General features: G+C 42.5%; 1 protein-coding gene across 1 annotated transcript in view; it reads left to right on the top strand.

The window, feature by feature from the left end:
• Positions 1 to 18,554, top strand: part of MAP1B (microtubule associated protein 1B) — a 93,311-nt gene extending 74,757 nt beyond the window's left edge. Inside the window, exons 5-7 of the mRNA XM_011372733.2 lie at positions 3,150 to 9,657; positions 12,613 to 12,851; positions 14,017 to 18,554. Of these exons, the coding sequence (XP_011371035.1) occupies positions 3,150 to 9,657; positions 12,613 to 12,851; positions 14,017 to 14,172 (6,903 nt within the window). The 3' untranslated portion in view covers positions 14,173 to 18,554. The remainder of the gene's footprint in view (positions 1 to 3,149; positions 9,658 to 12,612; positions 12,852 to 14,016) is intronic.
• Positions 18,555 to 21,272: the final 2,718 nt, after the last annotated feature.

Here is a 21,272-nt window from a genome sequence, read left to right as displayed (position 1 = left end):
TATCTAAGTCAATACTCGACAAGACATAAATGAGCCCTGGGGCAGCTCATCATAGACCTCTTTCCAGGTTGGCACTAAGCAGCACTACAATTTCACCTCCTTCTGCTGTCACACTGTTCGGAGATCCTGTTAAACATCCTGCTAAAACCCAGAGATATGCTGTCCACTGCATTTCCTCATTAGCCAAGCAAGTAACCTAATTAAAAAGGAAATGTAGTTAGTAGGCCATGGCTTAGAAATTCAAATCATATTTCATTAATATTATCTGCAGTAAAGTCATTTATTTCTTCTGTCTTCCTTCCTTTTCCAGTATGCCTGCATTTAATTAGACAAAGAAATTGACAACAAAGACTATCTTTACCCCAAGCAATATTTCTTCAGTCATGTCTCTCATCCATCTTTGTAAGAATAAGGGGAGGGTAGCAACCAGTGTACTTAAAAGGTGAGGTATAAGCAGGTTCACGTCACTTCCCAAGTGGCCACTCCAGGAGGACAGCATGTATTGAATAGACCAAGTTCAGTGCAGTTCATCAAACATCTCTTGAGCCTGATTACAGAGTTAACTGTGATACAGAAATGTAGAAAATGTGTTTCCTCCTATTCAGGAACTTTTAATATAATAGGCTATAATAGCTACCATTTAGTATGTTGATGATTTCCAAACTCTTTTTGAAGAAGCCTCAGTTTCTAAATCTAAGACCTAGTCACAAGTTGTCTCACCACTGCTCATATTATTGGATTCTTTGTATTACTTTCATCCAGTCATTGAATAAGCATTGATTGAGTCCCACTGTGGGCTGGACACTCATGAGACCCAATCTTTGCCTTTGAGGCGCTCACTCTCTAGTGTGTGCGTTGGAGTTCGGGTGTGGAGGGGAAGCAGGGAGTTGGTTTCTGCTGTGTAGCTCCAAGGCTATAGTAGTTTTTCCTTCTCTGCCTTCTCCCTGCCTCATTCCATCCATCTCCTTCTTGAAGGGCTCTCTCTAGCCCAGTCTGTGCATTCTTGCCTCATCATACACAGTACGCTGCTGCTTCTATAGAGGGACCAGGTTTGCCTTCTCTGAAAAGAAACCTGTCCAGCAGTGCCGACTTTTTATTTCTGCTTTCCCTTGTACATCATAATTTTCCATTCACCAGCCTCTTTGCTGTTTTTTATTACCTTTGACTTCCTCAGAAGTCTCTGCAATCTTGTTTTCTTTCGGAATCATTTCCCACATTTCATAGGAACTCTCTGGGTAGAAGTGAAAAGATGGAAAGTAGGGAGGTACTCCTTAAGTCTTTTTACCATTTCTTTGAACTTGGTGATTACATATGTTACGTAAGAAGAGCTAATGATTGAATGTCCCCTACACACAGCTGGATTAAACCCTTGGCTGCCAAACCAGTTAGGGAGGAATTTCAAAAATTAAAATAGACCAAATTTAAAATTTTTACTATTGAAAAGTCAGCAGTTTGAGTTATCCTAGATTTCTTCTCTAAAATGTATTATCAAACATGAATAGCTTATATACTCTCTGTGTGAAAATTAGGATCGAGAGAATCCTAAGAATCCTAGCTGTGCTATAGTGATGGTGATGAGGCTCTATACTAATTATTGGACAAGAAACCATATCTGGTGTTCATGTGTGCTTTGGTCAGCAAATATTTTGAGCAAAGCCTACCCCAGGGATGATTACCATTCATGTTTTCAGTTTTCTTAGCTTCCAAGATAGTTGATTCTTCTCCCGTTTATAGGAGATGTTCAAGTCAAGTCTGAGGAACCAGCAAAATCAAAGACTTGTTATTTTGTCACCCTGCATCTAAAATGTAGGACAAATAGGCTAACAAAACAAAAAATGGCTGTATTACTAAAATGGCAGTCTCATTCCAATTTTTTCAATTACCCTTATGAATGTTGGTATCCAGGAATTTGTAAGAGACAGAAGAAACCACTCTAATATTAGAAGGTAAGAGTTCAGACCTGTTGGCTCAGGGGTGCCTGGACCACATGAAATCTTTGCTTTGCCCTTTCATCATTTACCATCAAGGACGAAGTACTCTTTTCAGTTGAATTCTCGGCTCGTTTATGAGCTTTGCTGCAACTGAAAGGAAGACTGGAGTTTACAGCGTGATTCTCCCTCACCATTTACTAAACTAAAACCGTGAAACATATGTAAGACAAAAAAAAAATAACATTTTCCTTGAACCACAGTCTCTGTTTTGGTCATGATCGGCTCTTCTGCATTTCCATTCTATGGGAAGTACTAAACAGTGTGTCAGAAAATATTTGAGAGAAATTTGATCTTAGCCACTCACACCCAGCTTGCCCTGAAAAGAACAGGAGTTGTGAGAGAGTAGAATGTCTCACTTTGAATTTAAATATGAGTAAATGGGGGACACATTTGGCCACTTGCTTGTAATTACCCAGTTGCTTTAATCATCACGGCTTCAATAAAAGTATTTGTATTTGTAGAGAATCTGCTGGACGAACCGCTCATGTTTTAAAGAGCGCGATCTGATTCCAGAACCAATACATTTTTTTGTAGTAATAAGCAATCCATAGCTTTCTGTCTCTGGGTAGGTGGAGGAGTAGGGGGACCATGCCAATTTTTTTTTTTTTTTGGTACCTACTAAAAAGTAGATATAGTGCAACTGTAAGTGCACTGTATTTAAATTCCTTCACTGTATCAACCAGGCCTTTTTGCCAAGCTCAGTGGAATAAAAGAAAACATTTTCTATCTGTGGTGAAGTGACTCATAGCCCTCTCCTGTGATAGTGTAAATTTTTTAAAGGGCATTTTTGCATGGCAAGTACCCACGGGTGGTATTCATGCATCCACAACTGCCGTGGCACAGGCACTGACCATCCAGATGGCTTCTGGTCGGCGTTCTGGAGTTCCCCTGTTGGATGAGAACAGATGACGGAGATGTCTCAGGGAGACACAGTTGAGACATAAGGGAGTAGTGGGAAGGGGGAGGAAGGGTCAGGACAGAGGCTGTTCACCTACCATTGTGGAAATATTTCAGCATTTAAACAACCAGCTTCTCTGAAATGAGCCCTATGTATCCAATGATTCTGTAATACCTACCAATAGATGGAGATGATGGATCAGTGATGACTTTCACTGAAACCTTTTCTTCTTTGTTTATTATTATTTTTTTAAATCCCAGATTGGTGAATTACTGAGTACCACCCATCCTGCCAACAAAGCTAGTTTAACCCTTTTCTGTCCAGAAGAAGGAGACTGGAAGAACTCCAACCTCGACAGACACAATCTCCAAGACTTCATCAATATTAAACTCAACTCGGCTTCTATATTGCCAGAAATGGAAGGACTTTCCGAGTTTACCGAGTATCTCTCAGAATCAGTGGAAGTCCCGTCTCCCTTTGATATTCTGGAACCTCCCACATCGGGTGGATTTCTAAAGCTCTCCAAACCCTGTTGCTACATCTTTCCAGGAGGGAGAGGTGATTCTGCCTTGTTTGCAGTGAATGGATTCAATATGCTCATCAATGGAGGATCAGAAAGAAAATCCTGCTTCTGGAAGCTCATTCGACACTTGGACCGAGTGGACTCCATCCTGCTCACCCACATTGGGGATGACAATTTGCCTGGGATAAACAGCATGCTACAGCGGAAAATTGCAGAGCTTGAGGAAGAACAGTCCCAAGGCTCCACCACTAATAGTGACTGGATGAAAAACCTCATCTCCCCTGATTTAGGAGTTGTATTTCTCAATGTCCCTGAAAATCTGAAAAACCCAGATCCGAACATCAAGATGAAGAGAAGCATAGAAGAAGCTTGCTTCACTCTCCAGTACCTAAACAAACTGTCCATGAAACCAGAACCTCTATTCAGAAGTGTAGGCAATATCATTGATCCTGTCATTCTTTTCCAAAAAATGGGAGTCGGTAAACTTGAGATGTACGTGCTTAACCCACTCAAGAGCAGCAAGGAAATGCAGTATTTTATGCAGCAGTGGACTGGCACCAACAAAGACAAGGCTGAACTAATCCTGCCTAATGGTCAAGAAATAGATATCCCAGTCTCCTACCTAACTTCAGTTTCATCTTTGATCGTGTGGCATCCAGCAAACCCTGCAGAGAAAATCATCCGAGTCCTATTTCCAGGAAATAGCACCCAATACAATATCCTGGAAGGACTAGAAAAGCTCAAACATTTAGACTTCCTGAAACAGCCACTGGCCACCCAAAAGGATCTAACTGGTCAGGTGGCCACTCCTGCTGTGAAACAAGTAAAATTGAAACAGAGGGCTGATAGCCGAGAAAGTCTGAAGCCAGCCACAAAAACCCTTGCCAGCAAATCTGTGCGAAAGGAGTCTAAAGAAGAAACCCCTGAGGTCACAAAAGCGAATCATGTGGAAAAATCACCCAAAGTTGAAAGCAAGGAGAAGGTAACAGTGAAAAAAGACAAGCCTGTAAAAACAGAGACCAAACCTCCAGTGACTGAAAAGGAGATGCCCAGCAAAGAAGAGCAGCCCCCAGTGAAAGCCGAGGTCGCTGAAAAGCAAGCCACAGATGTCAAACCCAAAGTCACTAAGGAGAAGACGGTGAAAAAGGAAACAAAGGCAAAACCTGAAGAAAAGAAAGAGGAGAAGGAAAAGACAAAGAAAGAAGTGGCTAAAAAGGAGGACAAGACACCTATCAAGAAAGAAGAAAAACCAAAAAAGGAAGAGACGAAAAAGGAAGTCAAAAAAGAAATCAAGAAAGAAGAGAAAAAGGAATCCAAGAAAGAGGTTAAGAAAGAAACACCACTCAAGGAAGCCAAGAAGGAAGTTAAGAAGGAAGAAAAGAAGGAAATTAAAAAGGAAGAAAAGGAACCCAAAAAAGAAATTAAGAAACTTCCTAAAGATGCAAAGAAATCATCTACTCCTCTATCTGAAGCAAAAAAACCAGCTGCACTGAAACCAAAAGTACCCAAGAAGGAAGAGTCTATCAAGAAAGATTCTGTTGCTGCCGGGAAGCCAAAGGAGAAGGGGAAAATTAAAGTCGTCAAGAAGGAAGGCAAGACAGCAGAGGCTGCGGCTGCAGCCATTGGCACTGTGGCCGCTGCAGCGGCCGTGGCAACAGCAGCTGGAATAGCAACCGCTGGCCCCACCAAAGAACTGGAAGCTGAGAGGTCCCTTATGTCGTCCCCTGAGGATCTAACCAAGGACTTTGAAGAGCTAAAGGCTGAAGAGGTCGATGTAGCAAAAGACATCAAGCCTCAGCTGGAACTGATCGAAGATGCAGAGAAACTGAAGGAGACTGAGCCGGTCGAAGCCTACGTCATCCAGAAAGAGACAGAAGTCATCAAAGGTCCCGCTGAGTCCCCTGACGAGGGGATCACCACCACTGAAGGGGAGGGTGAATGTGAGCAAACGCCCGAGGAGCTGGAGCCGGTCGAGAAGCAGGGGGTGGACGACATTGAAAAATTTGAAGACGAAGGAGCAGGTTTTGAAGAATCCTCAGAGACTGGTGACTATGAAGAGAAGGCAGAGACTGAGGAGGCTGAGGAGCCAGAAGACGATGGTGAAGAAGCCGCGTGTGTGAGCACCTCCAAGCACAGCCCCGTGGAGGAGGACGAAAGCGCGAAGGCTGAGGCAGACGTGCACATCAAGGAGAAGAGGGAGTCTGTGGCCAGTGGTGATGACCGAGCAGAAGAAGACATGGACGAGGCAGTGGAGAAAGGAGAAGCTGAACAGTCTGAAGAGGAGGGTGATGAAGAGGACAAAGCTGAGGATGCCAGAGAGGAAGAATATGAGCCCGAAAAAGCTGAAGCTGAAGATTACGTGATGGCCGTGGTGGACAAGGCTGCGGAGGCTGGTGGTGCCGAGGATCAGTATGGATTCCTTACCACCTCAGCCAAGCAGCTGGAAGCCCAGTCTCCTGCCCGGGAACCTGCCTCTTCGATTCACGATGAGACTTTACCTGGAGGCTCGGAGAGCGAGGCCACTGCTTCCGATGAGGAGAATCGAGAAGACCAGCCTGAAGAATTCACCGCCACCTCTGGCTACACTCAATCCACCATTGAGATATCCAGTGAGCCCACCCCGATGGATGAGATGTCCACTCCCCGCGACGTGATGAGCGACGAGACCAACAATGAAGAGACAGAGTCCCCGTCGCAAGAATTTGTAAATATCACCAAATACGAGTCTTCACTGTATTCTCAGGAATACTCCAAACCGGCTGTTACATCACTCAATGGGTTATCTGAAGGGTCAAAAACAGATGCCACTGATGGTAAGGATTACAATGCTTCAGCCTCCACCATCTCACCACCCTCCTCCATGGAGGAAGACAAATTTAGCAAATCTGTTCTACGTGATGCTTACTGCTTTGAAGGGAAAGACTTGAAAGCCGGCGCCACGTTGGAGATCAAAGACACTGTCTCAGCAGTTTCAGATGAAAAACTTAGTTCATCCAAGAGCCCTTCCCTGAGCCCTTCTCCGCCATCACCCATAGAAAAGACCCCCCTGGGTGAACGTAGTGTGAACTTTTCTCTGACACCCAATGAGATTAAAGTCTCAGCAAAGGCAGAAACAGCCCCAGTGTCTCCCGAGGTGACCCGAGAAGTGGTTGAAGAACATTGTGCTAGTCCTGAGGATAAAACCCTGGAAGTGGTATCTCCGTCACAGTCTGTGACTGGCAGTGCTGGCCACACACCTTACTACCAATCTCCCACCGATGAGAAATCCAGTCACCTCCCCACAGAAGTCATCGAAAAACCACCAGCAGTTCCAGTGAGTTTTGAATTCAGCGATGCCAAAGATGAGAACGAAAGGGCTTCCATAAGCCCCATGGACGAACCTGTGCCTGACTCGGAGTCTCCTATTGAAAAGGTCTTGTCTCCTCTACGGAGCCCTCCCTTAATTGGATCCGAGTCTGCATATGAAAGTTTTCTGAGTGCTGATGACAAGGCTCCTGGTAGACGTGCCGAAAGCCCTTTCGAAGGAAAGAATGGAAAACAAGGCTTTTCAGACCAGATAAGTCCAGTGTCCGACATGACTTCCACTGGTCTCTTCCAAGACAAACTGGAAGGGAAAAGCACAGACTTTATACCAATAAAGGAAGACTTTGGTCAAGAAAAGAAAACGGACGATATTGAAGCCATGAGTTCTCAATCGGGACTGGCTTTGGATGAAAGGAAGTTAGGAGGAGATGTTTCTCCTACACAGATAGATGTCAGTCAGTTTGGATCTTTTAAAGAAGACACTAAGATGTCCATTTCTGAAGGCACTGTCTCAGACAAGTCAGCTACTCCTGTTGATGAGGGTGTAGCAGAAGACACATACTCTCATATGGAGGGGGTGGCCTCAGTCTCCACAGCTTCTGTGGCTACGAGCTCATTTCCAGAGCCAACAACAGATGATGTGTCTCCTTCTCTGCATGCTGAGGTTGGCTCCCCGCATTCCACAGAAGTAGACGACTCCCTTTCCGTGTCTGTCGTGCAAACGCCTACCACTTTCCAGGAAACGGAAATGTCTCCATCTAAAGAGGAATGCCCAAGACCAATGTCAATTTCTCCACCAGACTTCTCCCCTAAAACAGCCAAATCCAGAACGCCAGTTCAAGATCACAGATCTGAACAGTCCTCAATGTCTATCGAATTTGGTCAAGAATCCCCTGAGCACTCTCTTGCTATGGACTTTAGTCGACAGTCTCCAGATCACCCTACAGCGGGTGCAGGTATGCTTCACATTACTGAAAATGGGCCAACTGAGGTGGACTACAGTCCTTCTGACATGCAGGACTCTAGTTTATCACATAAGATACCACCAATGGAGGAGCCATCCTACACTCAAGATAATGATCTTTCTGAGCTCATCTCAGTATCTCAGGTCGAGGCCTCCCCATCCACCTCTTCTGCACATACCCCTTCTCAGATAGCTTCTCCTCTCCAAGAAGATACCCTATCTGATGTTGCTCCTCCCAGAGATATGTCCTTATATGCCTCACTCACTTCTGAAAAAGTGCAAAGTCTGGAAGGAGAAAAGCTATCACCAAAATCTGATATCTCTCCACTCACCCCAAGAGAGTCCTCTCCTTTATATTCACCTAGTTTTTCAGATTCTACCTCTGCAATCAAAGAAAACATAGCAGCTTGCCACACTTCCTCTTCTCCACCAATAGAAGCAGCATCCGCAGAGCCCTATGGCTTTCGTGCCTCGATGTTATTTGATACGATGCAACACCATCTAGCCTTGAATAGAGATTTGACCACATCTGTTGTGGAAAAGGACATTGGAGGGAAGACACCTGGTGACTTCAGCTATGCCTATCCAAAGTCCGAGAAAACGAGGTCCCCAGATGAAGAAGGTTATGACTACGAGTCTTACGAAAAAACCACCCGGACCCCAGATGTGAGTGGCTATTACTATGAGAAGACGGAGAGAACCACTCAATCCCTGTGTGACAGTGGCTACTCACACGAAACCACTGAGAAAACCACCAAGACTCCTGACGATGACAGCTATGCCTATGAAATTACTGAGAAGACCACACGGAGCCCCGAAGAAAGTGGGTACTCATATGAGATAAGTGAGAAGACGATAAGAACCCCTGAAGTGAGTGGCTACGGCTATGAGAAGACTGAGCGGTCCAGAAGGCTGCTGGACGACATCAGCAATGGCTACGATGATTCTGAAGATGGTGGCCACACACTTGGGGATTCCAGCTACTCTTATGAGACCACTGAGAAAATTGCCAGTTTCCCTGAGTCTGAAAGTTACTCCTGTGAGACATCTACAAAGACCACACGCACCCCTGATACGTCCACATACTGTTATGAGGCTGCAGAGAAAATCAGTAGAACCCCCCAGGGGTCTACATATTCCTATGAGACTTCGGACCAGTGCTACGCTGCAGAAAAGAAGTCCCCCTCAGAGGCTCGTCAGGATGTCGATTTATGCCTCGTATCCTCCTGTGAATACAAGCATCCCAAGACAGAGCTGTCACCCTCCTTCATTAATCCCAACCCTCTCGAATGGTTTGCCAGTGAAGAGCCAACTGAAGAATCCGAGAAGCCCCTCACCCAATCAGGGGGAGCCCCACCGCCTCCAGGAGGAAAGCCACAGGGGCGACAATGCGACGAAACCCCTCCCACCTCAGTCAGCGAGTCCGCCCCATCTCAGACCGATTCCGATGTCCCCCCAGAGACTGAAGAGTGCCCCTCCATCACAGCTGATGCAAATATCGACTCTGAAGATGAATCAGAAACCATCCCCACAGACAAAACCGTCACATACAAACACATGGACCCACCTCCGGCCCCAATGCAGGACCGCAGCCCTTCTCCACGCCACCCTGACGTGTCCATGATGGACCCAGAGGCCTTGGCCATCGAGCAGAACCTGGGCAAAGCTCTGAAGAAAGACCTGAAAGAAAAGACCAAAACCAAAAAGCCGGGTACAAAGACCAAGTCATCTTCACCTGTCAAAAAGAGTGATGGGAAGTCCAAGCCCTCTGCAGCTTCGCCAAAACCAGGGGGCTTGAAAGAATCCTCAGATAAAGTGTCTAGAGTGGCTTCTCCTAAGAAGAAGGAATCTGTGGAAAAAGCAACGAAACCTACCACCACTCCCGAGGTCAAAGCTGCACGTGGAGAAGAGAAAGACAAGGAGACCAAGAATGCCGCCAACGCCTCCACATCCAAATCGGTAAAGACTGCGACTGCAGGTAGGTGGAAGGTGCCAGCATCCCTTTGCAGTGGCCACCCCTATTCCACTTTCAACTAGAGCCTCTGAATTTCCATTTGACTGTGTACTGGGAAGGTGAGGTAGCACAACTGGATGTTCTCCCTTCCCTTTACCATTCTCTTGTGCCAAAAGGTATAGATCTCAGCTCCGTGTGGCCCATAGGCTTGGGGATAGCTCAGCATATGGCCCAGAGCAGCTCTCATTCACCATATGTGATTCTTGGGTTTGCTTCATTCTGCAGCACAGCAACCACAGCCTTGTTCTAAATCTTCAGAATGAAGGAGGTGTGTTTCAGGCTCCTTTGGAAGATTGTATTGGCTGTGGCCCCAGAATGAGGCTCAGGTGACACAGGCCAAGAGCTCCCAAATTCCTAGGGAGAACCAGAGTTTCAAGCCAAGCCTAGAATGACCAGCGTAGGCCCACAATTTAGATTCCCCCCATTTTTATATTTTAAAAATTTAAGATAAAATTCTAACATTTAAAAATTATAAATATTAAAAAAAAAAATCATCAGGCTAGAGCTACATCCCCATTACGGGCAATACTGTTTTCTTATCAGCCATCAAATACCATAATTTCATAATCTCAGTTGACCAGTGGGGAGCCAGAACAAATCGAGAGAAGAACATTAAAGGCCCTTTTTATCTCCCTCTTACCCCACGGTCTCGCTGAGAGACTGAGAACTCTTTCAGATTGAAATTGCATGAGGTAGGAGCAATACCCCTAACTTCTGATTATTCCTGTTTTGGTCCCGATTCCCAGATTTATCAAGTTCTCAGCAATGACCTGGGTTTTCGATGGAACAGATCTCTGATGACTCGCTTCATTTTGTTGCTTCAAACCAATCACAGGGATTTGCATTATTACATTTTATTTGCTTTGTGTAGTTATACCGGGATTTTAGACTACAGTTCACAAAGTAGTATAAGTTGACCCAAACATGTAAAACAAAAAATAACTTAAATAACAATGCCTTGATTTCTTAGGGAAAATCTGATAGGTGAAACTTGAGACTCTCAAATTCAGTGCATTTTGGGAAGCGTTAACAACTGCAAAGTTATATGTTAAGCAACATGAAGTATCAATTTCAAGACTCATTTCTCATCAGATTTCCTCTTTTTATATGGATGTAGAAAACAATTTAGTCATGCTTAAGATTAATGGAGAACCACCAGATAATCAACCCCTTGGTCTAAAAGAATTGACAACTGACCTGCACTTGGAAGAAAACATGAAATCCATTCAAATAGATAAAAACCAACTGAAACTTGCTACCCAACTTGCCAAAACATCTACTCCCCAGCCCACACAGTTTATTTTTTAAAACATTTTTGTCATATAAAGAGAGAATTTTAAGGCAAAGTAAGAAATAAAGATGAGTTAATTTGATTTCCTTTGAAAATGTTTTTCTAATAGATTTCTAAAAAGACAAAATCGCACTATTAATTGATTTTTAAAACAAACCTGGGTCTACTTCTGTCAAGTTTCCTCAGTTCGTGCTTCTTTATGAGCACGAGCAATATTTATTTGGCATTGATAGTAGCAATTTAGCACACAAGGAAAAATTGCAGGCATTTTCAATTATTAAAAGAACTGTAACTCATTAACTTCTATAAGTCAGAGTTCTTTGGGAGGCTTATATATGGCTATTTTGAGGGCTTTCAGCTCAGATTCATTAAAATGGCTGATTAATCTATTTATACAATGAGTCGGTTTATCTAAAAATCCGTTTGGCTGATTCTCATCATTCCTCAAACCCCCTAAAAATAAAACTGGACAGTTGATGGTGTTCACTGGTGGTCTTAACTCTGGGATGACAAATTTTTAAACATCCTATGGAGAAAAGAAATAGGATTACGTTTATAGGATCCAGCTGGTATTTGAAATGACTTTACAGTGGTGGTCTCAAACTGTTGGCACATTAGAATTATCTGGGGTGCGTTTAAAAGATATTGATGCCGAGGCCCCCACCCCAGCCTCATTAAGTCAGACTCTGGGGCATGGGGCCTGGGCAACAGTATTATGCATAGTAAGTGATTCAAATTATGCAGCCAGGGTAAAGAACCACTCTCTGAGAAGGCTAGTTCTATTAATGTTTCAAAAAGTTTAAACATTCTAACTAGAACAAGTCAGAAAGCCAGCTCACCAAATATGTATAAGATGCCAGGAAACTTTTGTGTTATTCCGAATCTTTACTTTGACCAGGCCTTTTAGACGGAGCAGGTGCCCCTTTACCCTGTCTGGTGCATCCTGATTGGCTAGAGAAAGCCTAGTCTTTCTGAACCTTCCTCTTGTCAAAGTTGGGTATCCAGCTTTTTGTCCAGGGAGAGGTGTCTCACTTTTCAGAGACTGTGCTAAGGATAGAAAATGCAGTTTCATCCATTTACGATTGAGGTTGAGGTGCTGAGGGCCTTGGCAATCATATAAGGTTAAGATCTTAACTATTTACTAGGTCAAATTGTTAGGGTATAATATTCAGCTGTTGGCAAAATTGCTCTCAAATGAGATCCTAACATGGATTACTAACATTTCTTATTAATTATAGTTCACCAAATGCAGAGGCTTCCTTTTGACTTTTAAAATCTGTTTTTTAGATCACTTTCAAAGTAAGAGGCACATCGGTAGCCCTTTTAGGCATATTATTATTATCTAGTTCCATCTTTTGGGAAGGCCTTGAAATTTTTCCTCCAAATGGGTTGCCCATAAACGGGGAACCATTCCTTTCTTCGTTTCTCCTGGTGAGATGGCAAACAACCATGTTATATCTTCTCAGATTGCCAGTGTTAAATGCCCTCGACAAGAGAGAGGGAAATGCCCGGTCTTCCCTTCGCATGCCCTATGGAACTTCTTGAGGATGAGTAGGGAAGGTGTACTGGACCTGGGGGTCTCTTCACATTCTTGTGACCCTGGCTTTCTCTTTGTTTGTTTACCAAAGGACCAGGAACCACCAAGACAGCCAAGCTCTCAGCTGTGCCTCCAGGGCCCCCTGTGTATTTGGACCTGTGCTACATTCCCAACCACAGCAATAGTAAGAATGTTGATGTCGAATTCTTCAAGAGAGTGAGGTCGTCCTACTACGTGGTGAGTGGGAATGACCCTGCTGCTGAGGAGCCCAGCCGGGCTGTCCTGGATGCCTTGTTGGAAGGGAAGGCCCAGTGGGGCAGCAACATGCAGGTAAGAGTTCCAGGGCAGTGTCTACACTGAGCGTGGAGCTGTGCCCAGAGGCGGAGGGGAGGAATCGTGCTTAAAGAGGCCTTGTTGTGATTGTGGATCCACATGAGGTGACCCAGGGGTCTGTCACACCTGAAATATCCTGAGGACAAAGTGGATTTCACACACAGAAGATAATCTAAAATATTACTCTTGGCACCAGTAACAACTGTGGCCTGGGAAGAAAGCAACTTCACCACCGTAAGGCATAATTTACTTACCTGCAAAATGGGTCCAAGGTCACTTGCCCTTCCCTCTAATATACCAGAAGTATGTGTGAATGAATCAGAGTGGTCATATTTCCATGTAAGAGCTGCTAAGGAATTGTCTTTACTCCTGTGTGTTTCACAAGTAGACCAAAGCTAGGAGTTTGGCCATTTAGAAAACAAACTGTCCATGTGAAATTCCACAGGAGGGGCATTGCTGAAGATGGCTCCCAACGAGATGTTCCCAACTCACAAACATCATGACTGACCATGAATTACTCTATCATTTCAGCTGTGACCTGTGCTTCTCTGTTTTACTTGTCTACACAGTCACCTAGTAAACTGTTTGCATAAGAGTCAATAGAATTATTTGTTAATTAATTATGTAAAATCTCATGAGGAGCACCAGTGGCCTCTTAATGAATTCTAGATGGGACTTTTACTATTCAAGCCACTACCCACTCACCCTACCCACTCCTCCATCCCTAACCACACCCACGAATTAAAGATACAAATCCTTGTTCTCAGGACAAAATGGTAGTTATACACATTAGAGGGCTTTGAGCTGCGGTAATTACCAAAGCTCCTTGGATTAAATATGCAATATCTTAAATGTAAAACTTGCCGGGTATGTTAAAGGGAATATAAGAAATTTTGCCTTAACTGAAGCACTTCTTCTCTTAACATTGAATTGAAAAACTGACAGTGAATATAAATGAACTAATTGACTAGTCATTAGGTATTTTTGGTTCCTGGAAAATGTAAGTTGAAATGTCCTTTGCATTTTTTGAGGAAAATAGAAAAAATTCCTATCTTTTCCTTTCTTCTTCCTAATGGTCTAAGACCTGATTGGTGTTTTTTTTTTTTTTTTCCATCTGATTTCTGGCTCCGCCCTTAAACAGCTGTTTTCTCTCTCCCTGCAGGTAACCCTGATTCCAACTCATGACTCGGAAGTGATGAGGGAATGGTACCAGGAGACCCATGAGAAACAGCAGGACCTCAACATCATGGTTTTAGCAAGCAGCAGCACAGTGGTTATGCAAGATGAATCCTTCCCTGCGTGCAAGATTGAACTGTAAAGACCAAGGCCAGCCACACCACAGGATTTGAACTTTGTTTCCAGAAAGTCTTCAATTTAAAATCACCTTTTCTAAAATGTCAATTCGTCTAAATAAGTCACTGAACCATTACCTGCCAAACACTAGACTGTGTCATGGTGATGCAAGTCACTAATATTTCTCAGTTTTTGCTGATTGCTAAGGGAAGTAACAGTATTCCCACACTAGGGTTCAAGTTACTGCAAAATTACCTACCCCAGTTCATCTCTGCTAAGCATTTGGAAACCATGCACTAGCAAACCCAGCTGACTTCTGCTAGATAGAGGCATTTGTCTTAGAAAGAGAGAAAGCGAGAGAAAGAGCGCACACAGAGAGAGAACGCAGGACAGAGAGAGAGAGAGAGAGAATGAGAAAGAAAAAGAATGCAAGAGAAGGAGATGTAATGGTAGAGAGTGCTGGTGAGATACCCAGAGGGAGAGAGAGAGAGAGCAGGGTGGGGTAAGGAAGAGAAAATAACCAACAATTTGGTCTGCATATTCTCAGGCAGTCTGTATTCTATAGTCTACATAGGCAAAGTTTTCAACTTGTGTCAGTCTGAGTCATCAAAAGGGTCTTAATTTTCTAAAACAACTTGGCTGGAAGAAAACAAAAAGAACAGAACTTGTTATGAAGGCATGTGAGATTTTCACGCCTTAATTAAGCTCCTTCAGTTTGAAGGCTGCACACTGACATAACATAGTGATTGTAGATTGGACATGCAAGTGGTTTGAACCCCATTCAGAACTCTCAGACTCTTCAAACACACGAGTAGATTGATCTAAGGCATGCTCCCAGCATCTGTGCACCCAGTTAGTCCACTCTGAGTCAATTAACCTGCATGCAGAAACACCCAAGTCCATCCCAATTAACAAGCAAATACCAAAGCAGTTGGGAGTACATATGGTAGACAATTTGCCTTAGAAAGTGACTTGAATGTACAAAGATACTTGATGCACTTATTATTTTTTAATGTGAGACAGCAAGTTTATAAAACATCCGTGTAGGATTATAGCTACTCCAGTTACAGGAGCGTGTGTGTACGCGTGTGGGAGTACTAGAAGCTGATCTGAAAGGTGCAACAGTTTGATGCTGAGTCATGCGTGTGTGGAATACCACCTCAGTGCCCCTGTGGCCCCTCAGCCAAACAAGTTGAGCCTTTCGTAGCTTCTTTACTACTGCAAGTTCAAGATTGAAATGGCTTCTATGATCAGAACTGGGAAAACAGTGAATCTTAATGGTGAAAGAGGTTCTCCAAGTGTACAGTATTTACCTTCCATTGTCTTACATTGGCTTTTTTTAATTTTCCATTAATTTCAGCATAATTATGGGAACAAGTGTACAGAAGAATTTTTTTTTAGGTATGTGAGAACTTTTCATAGATGAACTTTTTAACAAATGTTTTCATTTGCAGGAAAATGCTAAGAAAATTTTCAAATGACAGTCTTTTTTTTTTTTTTTTAAGTGTTTCGTAAGACAAAAAATGAATAATGTTTTTTGAAGTTCTGGTGAGATTGAAGTCTGATATTGCAGTAATAATATTTATTAAAACCCACAACTACCAGGAATAGTGATACCTCCCACCCCTTGATTCCCATAACATAAAAATCTGAGTATGTGCTATTTGAGAGTAGGGGAGAATGGCATGGTAGGGTACTTTTTCCAGGCCTTTACATCACCCAGTGATATCCTACATACTTCTTTCAAGATCTTCAACCATGAGGTAAAAGAGCCACGATAAGTTCAAAGAACCCTAGCAAAATTTGCTTTGGGATTTTCTTTTCTGAAAAAAAAAAAGAAAGAAAGAAAAAAGAAAGAAAAGAAAGAAAGAGAGAGAAAGAAAACAAAAATAATACATTGAAAACAAATGAATTCCCAGCTCCTACGATTCATCGTGTAGAGTTCAAAGATCATTTCCATCATTGTCATTGAACAGTGAATCTGGGAAGTCAGATCACGATTAAAACTGATGTCAAGTTTCAAGCTGCAGATCGATGCACCCGGTGTTCAGATGTGGCAAACTTCTCAGTGACAACTGTACTGTGCTCTGTCACGTTGTGTTTCCTGCAGACTCTAAGATCTCCGGAGTAGTGAACAATGACCTCATTTTATTTTCTACGTTAGTTATTTATTTCAAAAATAACATTTTAGTTTATTTTTGTCTGATAAGTGTATGTTTTGCACTGCTAACTTACTATGAGGGTTTAAACAATGCTTCTTCAGGGTCTTTTCACTGAGGACCTATGCAGTCTAATTAATGCTGTGAATTACATTTTCAAATGTTTAATTTTTTAAAAAAATTAATATTCTATTTTTTTTAGGCTTCTCTGGAAATGCAGCTTTTATTTATTACTCCATTTTTTCAAGTCTTTAAAAACAACACATTGATTAAGGGTACAAAAAATTAACACATGATGGAAAACATTGCAACATAAATGAATTTCATTGAGTATAAACTCATCTACTTCAAACTTATTTAATGAGACAACCTAAGATACTAAGATAATTATTTAATGATTAGTAGTTGAGTTAGTACACATAATGAGAAAAGAAATTTGCAGCCTTCTTGCCAAATCCAGACCTCTGGTTGACTTTTCTTTGATAGAAGATGGAATTATTTTCTAATTTCCCAAATTAAATTTATTTAACATGTACATTATTTTGCTTTAAAAATTACCAACATTTTAGAAGAATTATAGCCAGTTTTCAATTATAACCATTCTATCCCACTCCTTTATTATTATTATTATTATTATTATTATTATTATTATTATTTTTATTTTTATTTTTTTGCTATGGGATTTAATGGGAAAAATATACAAAAGCTGTCACTGGTCAGCTGGCTCTTTTTCCTATGAAATATACCTTTCTCCATCCATTGTTCTCAGTGATGACCACAGAGCCTGAGTATACCAGGAATACCAATATTTGCATTACAGGTTGCTCCTGTCCTTCCAGAGAACTTTCTAACTGGGTGACTAACCTAATTTTGCTAGTTCCATAAATACACAATTAGTTTAGTAACAGCCATCACAATGTACCGTGTACATTCATGGTGAGAGCTAAAGATTGACACAGACTTCCGGGAGCTTTATTCATACCGATAACTTAATCCAACTGTATGGATTGAATTTCTGCGTGGAAGGAATTTACACTTTGTTTAAACGATGGAATTCTATTGAGATAGCACTCATGATCTTGACCTTTTTGGTAGTATTCTTAAGCAAAATTCTACAGAGACTAAATGTTAGAGATGATCCTCCATTTTCAATTTTAACTAATTCTATTCCCTTTCTCAGAACCCAACCCTCGTGCATGCTTTCTCAGTCTTGTGGTGGGACTGGATACAGTGACTGACCCCCTTCCCCCAATTCCATTTTTCATGGAGTTGAAAAAAAAATTTTTTTTTTCTTAACCTTACATATCATAGTGAATGGTTTCCCCAGTGTATATGAATGTTTTAAGTGTCTCCAATAGCTTATGCAGTTTAGGAGCTTTTCAATACTCATTTAATAAGATTAAATCATTCGTTAATGGAAATTTTACCACCTTCCATTTTCCTTCTGTTACCAAATTTCAGCTCTCAGGAGCTGTTCTACAATTCTGAAATTGCTTTTCTTGCCTCTCTTTAGTCACCTGTCACAGGAGGTTCTTGCTCAGTAATGATATTGTGAATTAGATTAATAACATTTTTTTTTTTTTTGCGCTTCAGATTTAGAAGATCCTGTTTCCATTTGAAAGGAACTGTGAGCTTTTATCTTTTAACCAACTGAACAACACACCAAAAGCAGTCTAGGGATGAGCATTTCTTTGAAAGCAATTAGGTTATTCACCTGGTATTAAAATGATTTACTATTAAAAAAATCTGTGACTTTATTAAGTTGATTTAAAAGGCAGCATCAAAAACTGAAAAGGAAGGGGAAAAAAATAGCTTCTCTGCATTCATTTGGAGAGCTCCCCAAAGCAGGGACCATTGAGATGAGGCATCAGGACTGGGCTGCCCTTTTGAGAACACCCCGTAGCAGGTCAGAGTCGGCTTACCTGTGCTGCATGCAGCCCTTCTCCTTCTGGCCCTGGAAAGAAGTGGTCTTGAGCTCAGCAGAGAAGCACCTCCCACTCCTCTCTCTTGTTCTGAATGGTGTTTGTGTCAGTCTGCAGCTGTGTATGGTATTATGTCTTATAATCCTGCATCACTTCTATCCTATCCAGTCATATCTAATGTAGAAAATTAGTTTCCAGTGAAAGTAATATGTAGTGCTTTTATGATATTTGTGTGCAATATCCCCTCTTCCATTGAGGATATTTGATGTAAAAGAAAAAAAGAAACAAACTCAGTTCCACAATAAAATACAAAAGTGGCAAAAGTTCGCGTGTGTGCTGTGCTGTCTTACGTTTTGTGTGACTGAGTTAGGCTCAGCAGGAGTTGGGCTTTGCCACTCATGAGGCTGGGGTGGGATGGCAATCTTGGCATTCATTCATGCGGGGATTGGGGATGATTGTGTTCCTTTCAGAGTGGGCTCTGCTGGCTTTTGGCAAACCTCAGAAAGGGTCCCGCTACTGTTTCTGTAATTGCTACCTCGTTATCTTTTAGAACAAGCCCTGGAAAAAGTTGGGAGTTTAAGGACAGAAATTGGGAGATGAGGGAAAGTGATGATTAACACTGCATAAAAAGAAAAAGTAAATAGAGCAATGTAGTTGGAGAAGGATATTGGGAGGGGTTTCCTACATAAATCACAGTATAACCCCAAACCAGGTGTTAATCCTAGCTCTGCCACATCTGACTTGTGTGACCTCTGTCACTTTATCCCATTTAGAGTTCCTTTTCTCACCTGTAAAATGAGAGGATTTGACAAGATGGTCAAACTGGATGGTCCTTCCTAAGGCTGACCTCCTAAGGATGACCTTTACAAGGCCATCATACTCAGTAATCATACCTAATACCTTATCTCCCTCTTGGTTTCTTGCTCAGTTACAGGATAAGCTCTATCCACACCATACACTGTGGATCTGATTGACACCCAGGAACTAAAAGCTGTTTAAGAAAAGTGAGTATAGAAAAGTACCCACCAAAAGGAGGAATTCCTCTTACTCAAATTACCATACCTTTACTCTCTACCCAGCAGTGGGTACTACTGTGGAGATTTAAAGGCGAACAAAACCCAAGTGCTGCCCTAATTGACTGGGGTGACCGGGGCTCCCCAAATTCAAGGTGGAAAAGCACCAGAAGTGATGTCTAAACTGAGTCACGGCACGTGTGTATTGGACAGAAAGCAAATTTTAGGCCAAGGTAACCGATCACGTGCTCAGCGGAGAGCAGGATCAGCACATTGGGACCCAGACTGCTCAGAACGGCAGTGTGGAGCGAGAGACCCTGGCACCTCAATTCCCTCCACATGACCACAGAAAATCTGCTCATACAGTGCTCGATAGAGACCTCTAGCGCCTGGCCTTTCCATCTTTCAGAGATGGTCTTTTAACCTCAAAAGGCCAGTGCAGCCTGTCCTGAGTCATAATGATGTTCCTTTGTTTCATACCCTTCATTTGACCTTACATTGTGCCTCCAAACTATGGGGCTTCATTGATGGATCCTATTAGGAGTCACTGTTTGCCAGAAGGAATTCCGAAATTAAAGGGCTAAGCCTGTGAGAACTCAGGATGGGAAATCATCACCAAGAGATTTTAATTACATCTATCAGACTAACCTTAAATAAATAAGCTGTTTTCTATTTCACTGTAAAACTATTCAGTTCCAGGAAGTGTTTCTGGCCTGAAGTAGGGTGAGTAACCATCCCGGTTTGCCCTGGGTTTAGCACTGAAAGTCCTGTGTCCCAGGAAACTCCTCTGTCCCAGGGAAGCCCTGATGGTTGGTCACCCCACCTGAACCCCTTCATGTATTTATGTCCCCTCCCTCCAGACCTGGGCATAGCAGAGATGGGGAAGTTAGTCCCCTTCCGGCTGGTCCTTTTCTATACGTTGGAGATAACTTTTTAGTTTCTTTTTTCCTGTCTTCCAGGCAAATCAAGTCTGTGAAGGTACTGTGCCTACATTTTCTCTCTTTTTATAATTGTATTGCTCATTCTAAATGCTTCTCTGTGTCCCTACAATGATCTTTTGACACACTGCTGACTCACGAATTCTCCAACTCTTGCATAAACCCCAGATCGCCATTTTTTCTTCGATTTTATACTGTAAATCTTGGAAATTCACTGGAGCCGTAGATGCAGATTGAGTGTTGGTTACACCCAGTTCCTTAAATATGAGCAGTTCTTCTGGCTCATTCTCAGGGGGTTACTGGCAACGTTTTCACAGCTGATGGAGCACCCCTGGTTCATGGGGTGATCTCTCCATAAAAATAGGCACAGCTCTATTTCATGGCTCAGACTCTTCTCCACTCAAACCAAAAATGCATGTTACTTTAATGCAACCTCATGGATTTAAATGCCACGGCTAAACTGATGACTTTTACAATTTGTATCTCCAGTCTGTACCTCTTCTCTGATTTCCAAACTTGTATATGCAGCTCTCTATTAAGAGCTTTGTTTGGATGTCCAATAGGGATCTTTAAACTATCCCAAATCAAATTTAACATGCCCCCATCTCTCCAAACTGCTTCTCTCCCTAGGCTTTTCTACCTCAGTAAAGGACAAAAACATCATTCCAGTTGCTCAGGTCAAAAATCTTGGCCCTTTAGCAAATCTACTGGCTCTACCTGCAAAATACATCCAGTCCAACTCCTTTTTCTCACATTCACTGTTACTACTTTTGTCCAAGCCAATCACTTCTCTCCCGAATTCCTGCAGTAGCCTTCTAACTAACCTTCCTGTTTCCTGTCTCTGCCCTCCTACTTTATGTTCCACCGAGCAGCTAGACTAATCCTCTAAACATGTTAGGTTACATCATGCCATCCAGTGCTAAAACCTTTAAATGGGTTCTCAGGATAAAAGCCAGTGTCCTTACTGATGGGCTGGGAGCCTTACACCATCTGTCCCTTTGTATAGCCCTTTTTTCTCTGGCCTCATCTCCTACAACTCTCCACCTCACTGCAGCCACACTGGCCTCCTTGCTATTTCTGCCGACACTCCTGG

The sequence above is a fragment of the Pteropus vampyrus genome, unplaced genomic scaffold, assembly GCF_000151845.1.
Source record: "Pteropus vampyrus isolate Shadow unplaced genomic scaffold, Pvam_2.0 Scaffold213, whole genome shotgun sequence".
Classification (NCBI taxonomy): Eukaryota; Metazoa; Chordata; class Mammalia; order Chiroptera; family Pteropodidae; genus Pteropus; species Pteropus vampyrus.
This window is presented reverse-complemented; position numbering and strand designations above follow the sequence as displayed.